Source organism: Moschus berezovskii, chromosome 4, assembly GCF_049115385.1.
Source record: "Moschus berezovskii isolate FMDL1 chromosome 4, NW_MosBer_1.0, whole genome shotgun sequence".
Taxonomy (NCBI): domain Eukaryota; kingdom Metazoa; phylum Chordata; class Mammalia; order Artiodactyla; family Moschidae; genus Moschus; species Moschus berezovskii.
Genome location: NC_142463.1, coordinates 35,582,947 through 35,595,581, shown reverse-complemented (window position 1 = coordinate 35,595,581; position 12,635 = coordinate 35,582,947). Strand labels below are relative to the sequence as shown.

Sequence of the window (12,635 nt, the reverse complement as noted above, 5' to 3'; positions counted from 1 at the left end):
GATGTTATAATACCCATTTAATAAATGAAATAACAACTGATTCCCAGAGAAGACAACTGAATCTCTCAAGGACCACAGCAAGCAAAAGGCAGAGCCAGGATTCAAATACAGAAGAATATTGGACACTGAGAGACAGAATTGGAACTCCAATAGGCAGATGGTAGCTGGAAGATTTCACTGAGTCTAGGATACAGGAATTAAAAATCCAGAGAAGCAAAAAGGATTGTAATTTATAGGGGAAAGAAAGTTCCTGAAGCAAAGATTGGAAAACGCCTTTCATCCAGGTAAACAGGGGTTAAGAATTGAGAGTCTGAAAATTCAAAAGAGCAAGTGATGTTTACTAAGAAACCAAGGACACAATACATTGAAAGTGGATCCTTATTCCATGACAGAAATAACTTTCTATGTACTTTTTCATTTATACAGTCAACTAACCATGCAAAGGCAAAGTCACATGATAGTGTGTATGTGTGTGTGTGTGCATGTGTATTGTATCCATGAATATTAAACATGCAAGCATGTTTCACTGGAAGAGAGAACATTACAGGAGATTCCACACATCATAAATGGCCTTTATTATGTTTTTGAGAAGATCAGCAGAAACTGACTAAGCAAGAACCACTTTTTGTCAGATTAGAAAATACATAACAGTATCAGTGAAGCTTGAATGTTCTCAGATGACACTCATAGAATGGAATATGAATGACTTGAAAATCAAAATAAATTTGCTTAAGCTCTTTGAGTCTCTGATTTACCATCTGGAAAAAAGTGGGCTCCAAATATCTACCTCCTGTGTCTATTGTGAGGATTAAGTAAGATAAGTATGTGAAAGCACTTAGTATACTGTCTGATATGTGAGGCACTCAGGAAATAGGTTTCCCTTCCATATATATGTATATATTTTTTTAAATCAGTGTTTGGTGAAATTATCACTGCAAAATAGTCTAAGGAAGGAGGCTCTTTCCCAGGGTCAAGTGATGGCCCCATGGAGTGCTGGCTGTCAGAGCAGGTTCTGAATGCCTTCCCCCACAGCTGGCCCTGAAAACTTAAATTTGTTGTTCATTTTGAAGAAAATAGGGCACATTTTCCTTGAAGCTGGTCTGCCTCTCATGAGCCATCTGGCATCTCTTAAGACATCTGGAACTCACTCAAAGTATATTACAGTTCTGGGAGGCATGGCAAATAGAACTGTGTTTCCCTAGAATGTGAGATGCAGCAGCAGTTGCACCCCAACATCCTTGTTGCTGGACACAGGATTCAAAGGTGACTGGAAAAGGCCATCTGAATTGTTTCTCTTTTTGATCAATAGTTCTAAAGGGCACAAGGGAGAGGATCTCAGACCTCCTTAAGTTTCTCATGAAACCTATGCACCCCGTATTCAGAGGGGGAGAAGAGCACATCCTCACAGCCAGTATTTCAGAGGGTTCACAGATCACCTGTACCTCCTCAGATGACTTAAAGCTGTTCTGAAGGATGACTTATGGGTCCTGTCATTCAAATCAATGGCACTGTCACCAATCTCAAAGAACAGTATAAAAACATACCTGATATCTGCGATCCTCGTTCTGTGGACTCACTCATTCTGTCCCTCTGTCACATCCTTCATTCAATGATGGCTCAGGAAGGACTCCTGAGGGCAATGTGGATCCACATATATTTATTTATTAACTTCCCTGACCATCATTCATATCAGGTATGATGGTAAAGAATCTGCCTGCAATGCAGGAGACCCAGATTTGATCTTCGGGTCAGGAAGATTCCCTGGAGCAGGGAATGGCTACCCCCTCCAGTATTCTTGCCTGGAGAATTCCATGGACAGAGGAGCCTGGGGAATACAGTCCATGGGGTCACGAAAGAGTTGGATGATCAGCACTTGCACTTTCTTGTCCATGGATTGAGTAGGCTGTGGAACCTAAGAAGTTTCCAAGCATAGAGGTTCAGTTTAACACTTTTATACATAATCCATATTCTTTACCTTCTGAACTCCTTTCTGCTCTATAACACAAAGCCCTACCAAACTACTCCCAGACCTTCCTGCCAGGAGGAATTGCTAGAACACAGGTTACTCTACCTCTAATTACTCTTTGCCTGATGTTCATGCAACCTCCTCACTATCATCAGGAGGGAATCCCATTACTGAGTGAACAGGGGCTTGTGAATGTGAAATTTGTCCTTGGCAAGACTCCAGCTATGGCACTAGTTTACCAAGTGATCAAAACTGTAAGACATTCTTCTGCAGTTGGCCAGGCTCCTTTTTTGTGTTTAGTTGCTTCTCCATCAGTACACTCTGCCCTAAAATGTAAATGATTTATACTAGTTTGCAATCGTCCCCTACTTCCAAACCAATTGCCATCTTTCTGATCAATATGGCATGTTTATTCTTGCATTCAACATACTAATCACAGTGTATTCTGGGCAGCGTGGTAAGGCACTGAGGACAGCACGCAGTTATGATTTCAGTTCCAGAGTTCTCCAGGAGTTCAGGGAAAACGCAGCATTTTAAACATGTTACAGTTTTGTATGACAAATACATTGCTGGCAGTAACTTTGAACACAGAGAAGGAATAACAACCTAGCCTCACCCAAAAACTCCAAAGGAGATAAAGCAAATACTGAATCTTAGAGGACATGTGAATTTGGCAAAGAATTTTGGTAGGGCAGAAGAAGGGACAGGAAAGGTTTTCTAGGTAAAAGCTGCAATGTGAAATGTTACTGAGATGAAAGACAGCATGGCTAGTTCAGGGAATGATAAACTACTCATATAGGCATAACACAGTGAGTGTATGATGACTGGGGACGGTGGGAGATGCTGCTCAAGTTGATGTTAGAATGGTTGGAGGAACCAGTTTTTGAAGGGTCTTTCTAAGGAATGTGACTCTATCTGAAGCTCCAGTGGAATCACTGAAGAATAATAAACAAGTGAATGATATGATCAAATTTGAAATTTGAAAAGAGTACTCTAATAGATACGGAGAATTAGAGACAGAGAGAAACTTTAAAAGGGTGTTCCAGTAATTCAAGCAAGAAATGAGAATTTAAACCAGGAAAGTAGCAGGAGGGATAGAGATATTAAGGAGGCAGAAAAGTAGGTCTTGGTGACTTAATTGGACAAAGATCCTGAATTAGGAGGAATGAAAAATGACTCCCAAGGTTCTGACTTTGACTAGATGGTGGTTCCATTCTCTAAGACAGGAAACAGAAAAGGAGTTTGGGGAGGCAAAGGAAAGAATGATGAGTTCACTTTTGAGCATGTTGATGTAGCTTGAGAGAGTAAAGCTAAATAATGACATAAGGGTCTTCAATATGGAGTTGAAGCTGACTGTGGCTCAGATCATGAACTCCTTATTGGCAAATTCAGACTTAAATTGAAGAAAGTAGGGAAAACCACTAGACCATTCAGATATGACCTAAATCAAATCCCTTATGACTATACAGTGGAAGTGAGAAATAGATTTAAGGGACTAGATCTGATAGATAGAGTGCCAGATGAACTCTGGACGGAGGTTCGTGACATTGTACAGGAGACAGGGACCAAGACCATCCCCATGGAAAAGAAATGAAAAAAAGCAAAATGGCTGTCTGACGAGGCCTTACAAATAACTGTGAAAAGAAGAGAAGTGAAAAGCAAAGGAGAAAAGGAAAGATATAAGCATCTGAATGCAGAGTTCCAAAGAATAGCAAGGAGAGATAAGAAAGCCTTCCTCAGTGATCAATGCAAAGAATTAGAGGAAAACAACAGAATAGGAAAAACAAGAGATCTCTTCAAGAAAATTAGAGATTCCAAGGGAACATTTCATGCAAAGATGGGCTCGATAAAGGACAGAAATGGTATGGACCTAACAGAAGAAGATATTAAGAAGAGGTGGCAAGAATACACAGAAGAACTGTACAAAAAAGATCTTCACGACCAGGATAGTCACAATAATGTGATCACTGACCTAGAGCCAGACATCTTGGAATGTGAAGTCAAGTGGGCCTTAGAAAGCATCACTACGAACAAAGCTAGTGGAAGTGATGGAATTCCAGTTGAGCCATTTAAAATCCTGAAAGATGATGCTGTGAAAGTGCTGCATTCAATATGCCAGCAAATTTGGAAAACTCAGCAGGGGCCACAGGACTGGAAAAGGTCAGTCTTCATTCCAATCCCAAAGTAAGGCAATGCCAAATAATGCTCAAACTACCGCACAATTGCACTTATCTCACCCGCTAGTACAGTCATGCTCAAAATTCTCCAAGCCAGCCTTCACCAATATGTGAACCGTGAACTCCCAGATGTTCAAGCAGGTTTTAGAAAAGGCAGAGGCACCAGAGATCAAATTGCCAACATCCGCTGGATCATGGAGAAAGCAAGAGAGTTCCAGAAAAATATCTATTTCTGCTTCATTGACTATGCCAAAGCCTTTGATTCTGTGGATCACAAGAAACTGTGGAAAATTCTGAAAGAGATGGGAATACCAGACCACCTGACCTGCCTCTTGAGAAACCTGTATGTAGATCAGGAAGCAACAGTCAGAACTGGACATGGAACAACAGGCTGGTTCCAAATAGGAAAAGGAGTACGTCAAGGCTGTATATTGTCACCTTGCTTATTTAACTTATATGCAGAGTACATCATGAGGAATACTGGGCTGGAAGAAGCACAAGCTGGAATCAAGATTGCTGGAAGAAATATCAATAACCTCAGATATGCAGATGACACTACCCTTATTGCAGAAAGTGAAGAGGAACTAAAAAGCCTCTTAATGAAAGTGAAAGAGGAGAATGAAAAGGTTGGCTTGAAGCTCAACATTCAGAAAACAAAGATCATGGCATCTGGTCCCATCACTTCATGGGAAATAGATGGGGAAACAGTGGAAACAGTGTTAGACTTAATTTTTTTGGGCTCCAAAATCACTGCAGATGCTGACTGCAGCCATGAAAGTAAAAGACGCTTACTCCTTGGAAAGAAAGTTATGACCAAACTTGATAGTATATTAAAAAGCAGAGACATTACTTTGCCAACAAAGGTCTGTCCAGTCAAGGCTATGGTTTTTCCAGTGGTCATGTATGGATGTGAGAGTTGGACTGTGAAGAAAGCTGATCACCGAAGAATTGATGCTTTTGAACTGTGGTGTTGGAGAAGACTCTTGAGAGTCCCTTGTACTGAAGGAGATCCAACCAGTCCATTCTAAAGGAGATCAATCCTGGGTGTTCATTGGAAGGTCTGATGTTAAAGCTGAAACTGCAATACTTTGGCCACCTCATGCGATGAGTTGACTCACTGGAAAAGACTCTGATACTGGGAAAGGTTGGGGGCAGGAGGAGAAGTGGACGACAGAGAATGAGATGGCTGGATGGCATCACCGACTCTGTGGACATGAGTTTGAGTGAACTCCGGGAGTTGGTGATGGACAGGGAGGCCTGGCGTGCTGTGATTCATGGGGTCGCGGAGAGTCGGACACGACGAGCGACTGAACTGAACTGAACTGAACTGAGGATTACTCAAGGACATAATAGGAGGTAAGAAGGGAAGGTTGAGGAGGACACCTGTTGTTCAAGAGCAGGTAGATGAAGACAAGCCAAGAAAGGAGACCAAAAATAATCAAAAGAGACATGGGAGTGATCAAGAATGCCAAGAGAAGAGACTTACGAAAGGATGGCAAGATCAGCCAGGTCACAGGCTGCAAAGATCATCTGTAATCGGAATTGAAAAGTATTCATTAAATGCAAAACTTCAGAGGTTACTAATGACTTGGTAAACACAATTTAAGTAGAGTGATGGGGTAAAATGCAAATGAAGCCATAAATGGGAAGGAAGTAGAGAGAGCATCTGTACATCAGTCTTTCCAGGAGCATTTTGAGGAAATGAATATTTATTTTACTTGTCATTTTCTAAATAACATAGGTATTTTATTTACATTTGATTTTTTAAATGCCCTAATTGAACCAAAGAAACTATATACAACCAAAAATTTTCTTGTTGAATAAGGACTTCATAATGAATATTCATGGATTTTAAAAATAATCCTAAATAACACTAAATTGCCAGGATTTTCTGGTAGATGTTTGTATTGCTCTTCCACAACTGTCAGCAGTCAGTTTGTAGCATCTATCAATCAATCTACTACTAGGAACCCTGATGTACTATTTCTAATCTGCTGTTCATTTAGCCTAGAGCAAAACTCAATGTTGCCAGAAGTAAATAAACTGTTTTTAGAATAACCTGTTAATACTGATGTTTAAAAATACATTAATATGCTCTAATCATGAGGATAAATTGATTTTTATTTATTGAGTAAAATGGCATAACATAACTAATTTCTACCACTCTATTTTTGCAAACCTATGCCTTTACCTTCAGTATTTTTAACTAATTCATTCATTCCTAATTCATCTATATATTCATTTATTCAATAAGTAATTTTCAACACTGTATTTGGCAATGGTGATAGGAAAATGAAGGAAACACAATCCAACCCTCAATAAACCAGTCTTTTAGAGATGCTCTAATGAACAGATATTTACTGCCCAGTGAAAAGGGGTATAAAACTATAGTAGAGTGAATTATGCCAAAAAACATGTAGTTTCTAAAAAGCACAATGCTCTTTTTCACCCATTATTTATACATGCATTTATTCTTCCTGGAATTATCCTCAACTCCTTATTTTTCTGGCACACTGTTATTCCTTTTTTTCATGTTTTATATCTGTCTTTTTCCTTCCCTGAAATATTCCTCTACAGTTAGTAAGTAACATGTTTCTAACCCAGATTGGTTGTTTCCTTTCAAAAAGATAAATGAAGATTAGGCTTTTGTCACTGTATCATGACATACGTTATATTATTCAAGTATGGGCAGACCAACAGATCAGGAGGTGATTGCCATTGAAAAGATAGTTTGTTACTCACGGTTCCCAAGAGGAGGAGCACAGACACCACATGGGCCACATGTAAACCACCAGAGTTGGTCAGGAGGCAGCGGGATGAGGGGAAAGTGTGGGCAGGAGCATTTATTGTGGGTGGACGAAGCAGGATAAGAAGGCTCAGGATTGGCTAGTTTGAATAATTTCAGTGGGCTCTGGGGCACAGGGGCCATTCCTAGTTGCCTAGTACTTGGCCCTGGAGTAATCAGGACCTGGAAATAGTGGCCAAGTGTGAAAACCTCAATAAAAGAGGTAGTTGGTTTGCAGATGAAAGACATACTTTCAGGTAAGTCCCTTAGTATCTCTAAGAATTGGCTAGCCCTGGAAGAGGCATTTTTTCCAGGGTCAGCAGGGCCCCATGATGGCCAAGCATCAGATTTAAAAGACATGCGTAATACAGTCACTATGTGGAACTTCTTCTCAAAATAACAACAGTACTACAATTAGTCTGAACACTAAAGAAAACATTTCCTTTCTTTTCTTCTTTCTTTGCCCCTTCCCTCCTTCTCTCGTCTCTCTCTCTTCCACCCCGTCTCTTTCTCGTACTCTTGCGCCCCTTCTGCTCTTTCCTTCCCTCTCCCCTCCTCTCTCTCTCCTCTATCTCCTCTTTCCTTCCTTTTCCCTCCTTTCCTTCTTTTCATTTCAACACATATTAGTCAAATGCCTCCTAAAATCCAGGCACTCTTCTAACTGCTTACTTTCTTCTGAGAAGTAGAAAATACTCATCTTACTTAGTAGGTAAAGTAATTGGACATAAAAAGATTTAGGAACTTCCTGAGGTCACACAAATCACAGACAGCGTTTCCAGTGTTCAAAATAAATCATGCGTTATTCTCAAGACTCTGCGTTTAAACAGTGTGCTAAACACACGACAAAGACTATCACAACCTAAAAGTTTGGTGTGTTTGAATCTAAGTATCGCACACCCACCAACTTGAGAACTGAACTGGTTTGTTGGTGAGACTCAGAAAATATTAAGTACTCGGGAAGTTGCAGTGACCCTTCCTTCATCCATTCAACAAATATTAATTGAATATCTGGTTTCTAGACAAAGTTCCATCATTTATTAACCATGTGACATAGAGAAAATCAATCTAAGTCTTGGTTTCCTCATATGTAAAATAAAACTAGATTCTTTTGTAAATCAAAGTCAGTATTAAAAAGTACTTTGTGATTCACCTATATAATAAGTGTGTATAATTTCTGGACCTTGACCACTCATTCCATAGCTGTCAAAAATGTAAGATCAGCATTTGAAAGTACAGTGGCTTCTGAGTAATGAACTATGCCACTTTGTCAAACATTAAAAAATTTCCTGTTGATGAGCAGTCCATTGAACATTCTTGTCCTGAATATTATTCTAGTGGTATACTCCACTCCTGGTTATTCATTCTTTGTCCAAATTATGTAAGTTCTGATAATGGGAAAGAAATTCAAATCAATTTAATTATATTGAAATTTCAAATCTTTTTCTTATTTGCAGGTCAGGGCTATATGTGGGAAACATGGATTATATCTGACTTTGAGTCTTTTGGAAACATTGCTTAACCATCAAGATTTGGGTTACCAAGATGAAATAAAGCTGATTTTTTAATTTATATAGTCCTTTATTAGAATACCAAATACATAAGTCTGTCTCTAGGCTAAAGTTTTATACATGAAACAATCAATTTATTATCTAAAGACAGAGTTAATAGATGTCTGTTTATATTAAGATCACAGGATCATTTTGGCCATAGAAAAATTAAAGCAGTAAACTTCCACTTCCAGTTTGCTGATAAATGGCAAGTCAGATTTACCACTTCACTCTAAACAACTAAAATATAGGACAAAATACATGAAGTGATACTTTCTGGACAACTTTGGACATCAGGAAACACAGAACACTGATTCCTGAGTGAAGGAAATGAGGTAAGCTCAGTTTACTGAACAAGAAAGGGGACTACAAACTTAGCCCAGCATTCTCCTTGAGCTAAAGGAATATAGAGGATGAAGTTCAGGAAGGCCAAGAAGTCTAGAATACTTGGTACAAAGTAGCGATGAGGCAAGATATTCTAAGAATCCTTTATGGAGACTTCCAAAAAGTTACCCTTAAGTCTTCACTTGGGTGATGTCTGCATTTGAGGAAACTACCCAAGGCCAGCAAAAGAAACATCAAGGGAAAAAAGTGGATAAATCACTAGATCTCACCCAGAGTTGGGAATAGTTCAAACTTCCACCAGTCAGAGAGGAACACATGTGGGATGGATTAGAGTCCTCAAAATGGTATTATGCTATAGTGACGCCTAATGCATGAGAAGCTGGAGTCTCGGAAGGAGATAAGATAAATAGAGGGAAAGAAAAGAATGTTGAAAAAATAATGGCTGTAATTTTCCAAAATTGAAAAAGAACTATAAAGACATGGACCTAAGAGGTTTAATGAACTTCAAATATGAGGAATTTGAAGTAAACTTTACCAAGGCCCATTATAATCAGATTGCTTAAACTAGCAGTAAACTAAAAACCTTAAATGCACAAGGGAAAGTGACAAATTACATAAAGAGCAACAGAGATAAGAATTATGACAGATTTATCATTAGAAACATAATAAGACCATAGAATAACATCCTTAAAGTCCTGAAGGAAAAATGATCATCCTGAAATCCTACGTCCAGCAAAACTATCTTTCAAAAACTAATGGGAAGTAAGATGTTTTTTACACATACAAGGGCTTCCCAGGTGGTGCTAATGGTAAAGAGTCCACCTCCAATGCAGGAGACTACACATACAAAAGATGAGAGAATTCATAACCATCAGAGCAGTACTACAAGAAATAGTAACAGAAGGCCTTGGGCAGAAGGAAAATAATCATTTTTAATCTGCACAAAGAAATGAAAAGTATCAGGCATAATATGTCAATGAATAAAAATACAATTTCCTTATTTTAAAAAAAAATCTCTTTAAACAATAATCAACTGTTTAAGATAACAATAATAACAATGTACTGTGGAGTTTATAACATAATAGAGTACAGCATTTGACAAAAGCATAAAATACTGGGAGGGGAAATAAAAAGGTACTGTAAAAATACCTGTATACTGTCAGCTAAGTAGTATAATTTTGATTGAAGGAAGAGTGTATTCAGTTAAAAATATTAATTGTTGTTGTTTAGTCATTAAGTCATGTTCAACTCTTTTGTGACCCATTGGATTGTAGCTCACCAGGCTCCCTTGTCCATGGGATTCTCCAGGCAAGAATACTGAAGTGGGTTGTCATTTCCTTCTCCAGGGGATATTCCTGGCCCAGGGATCCAACCCAGGTCTCCTGCATTGCAGGTAATCTCCTGCATTGGGAAGTGGGTTCTTTACCACTAAGCCACCTGGAAAGCCCAAAAATACTAATAGAGATGTCTGAATTGAATGACCACATGTAAATACTAAGAGCAGACCGAAAACAGAAGGAAAAGAAAATAAGAAACAAATAGGACAAATAGAAAATAAATGCAAATAATGATGATATATTTAAATACGATCATATCAATAATTGCAGTATTAATGGTTCAAATGCACCAATTAACAGGCAGCAATTTTCAGATTTCTCCAAAGCAAAAAAAGAAAAAGAGAAAATGAAGTAGCTTAGTTATGTCTGACTCTTTGTGACACCATGGACTGTAGCCCACCAGGGTCCTCCATTAATGGAATTTTCCAGGCAAGAGTACTGGAGTGGGTTGCCATTTCCTTCTGCAGGGGATCTTCCCAACCCAGGGATCAAACCCGGGTCTCCTGCATTGCAGGCAGACGCTTTACCATCTGAGCCATCAGGGAAGCAAAACCCAACTAAATTCTGTCTGAAATAAACCCTTTCACAATATAAAGGCAGACCCAGTAAAAGTAAAAGGATGGAAAGTGATATACCTTACTAATTGGTATGAATGAAAAATAAGCTGGTGTGGTTACACTATAGTCAAAGTAGATGCTAAATCAAGGGGTATTGCAAGAAATTCAGTTCATCAAAAGGACATACAGACCTAAATGTCCATGCCCTCAATAACATAGTTTCAAGTTAATAAATTAAAAACATAAAACTTGAAGGTGGAATAGACAAATTCACGATTTTATTTAGAGAATTGAACATATTTCTGTCAGTAATTGATAAAAACAAGTAGACGGAAAATCAGTAAGACTACAGAAAACTTGGACTATATTATCAACTAACTTGATGTAAGTGGCAATTACACCCCACACAACAGCAGAATACAGATTCTTGTTAAGTGTTCATAAAATATTTAAAAGATAAACCCTATCCTGAGCGATAAAACAAGTCTTAGTAAATTTAAAAGGATTAAATCTTATAAAATATGTTTCCTGACCACAAAAGAAATAAATTAGAAATCAAAAATCAAAAGTAAAACAAAATAAAATCACAGAATTCTCCAAACATTATGAAACTAAGCAATACACTTTACAAATAACCAAAGGTCAAAGAAGAAATCACAAGGGAAATTAACAATATTTTAAACTGAATTCAAATGAAAACACAACATGCCAGTAACCTTTGTCTTTTTTTTCTTTTCCTTGCATTTTATATCCAGTCCTTCAGTAATTCATGAATAAATCAATCCTATCTTGAGACTATGTCAAGATCCTGCTCTTTTCTCACCACCTCTATTATTACTTAAAAACACCCCATCCAAGCTACCGTTATGTTTCTCCTGGATTACATAATGGCCTCCTAACTGAATTCTGCTGTTCCCTTGTCCCTAGTTTATCCTCAGTACAGAAGCTACAGTGGTCTATTAAAGCCTAAAACATTTAATGTCACTGCTCTGCTTATCGCACTGCAAGAGCACCTTATTTCACTCAAAGGAAGAGGAAAATTGAAGTCCTCACAAAGGGCTACATAATCTGCCCTCTTCAACCTCTCTGGCTCCATCTACAATCTCATTTGCTCATTCTCTTCCACTCACACTGTTCTCCTCTCCTTCCTCAAACACACCAGGCACACATCCACCTTAGTACCTGTCTTCTGAATGAGTCCTCAACCTAGAATATTCTTTCCCCAAATATCTTCATGCTAACTCCTTCACCTTCTATAAGTTTTTGCCCAATGTCACCTTGTTTATACGCTTACACTAAACACTATTTAAAGTTGTAGTCCCCCCATCCTTTCTTCCCCTTAATCTGCATCCCTTTTGCTTCCTTCTCTACACTTACAAACGATTAATGTACTAGGTAATTTATTGGTGAATGATGTTTACTGTTGTTATAAATTAATCTCTGATAGAAGATAGACTGTAGTGCCATAGGGTAGGCAGAAACTTTATTTATTGATGTATCCCAAGTATACAGAGCAATGCCTGGCACCTAGTAGGTATCTGACAAATATTTATGGAATTGAACTGAACTAGGAGAAGAATAAAGTTTCAAAATGCTGAGGAATGCAGATACATAAACTTTCCCTAATCCTTAGCTCATGGTCAAATTGTAGAAGGCCTTCCCTAACCATCCCATCAAAATGATGTTCTTTGTGCTGTACTCTCTCTGAGCATTCAGCAATGTTCTTTCCTATCACTTATTACTATTTGAAATTATGTATTTATTTGTGTGACTTGTTAATTTAATGACTAGACAGTGATCTCCATGCTGGCAAGGATCATAACACATTATATTCCATCATCTTGTAGGCCAGTATTTGGTACATGATAGACAGGGTACATATTTGATTAGTCCATTTATTCATTCATTTAACAAATATTTA

At 38.2% G+C, this 12,635-nt stretch overlaps 1 protein-coding gene across 1 annotated transcript in view; it reads left to right on the top strand.

Annotated features, from left to right (window-relative positions):
- The window catches only part of C4H1orf87 (chromosome 4 C1orf87 homolog), a 96,311-nt gene that overhangs the window by 40,734 nt on the left and 42,942 nt on the right, over window positions 1-12,635 (top strand). The window contains 1 exon segment of the mRNA XM_088834855.1: window positions 8,383-8,480. Coding sequence (XP_088690981.1) covers window positions 8,383-8,480 — 98 coding nt within the window.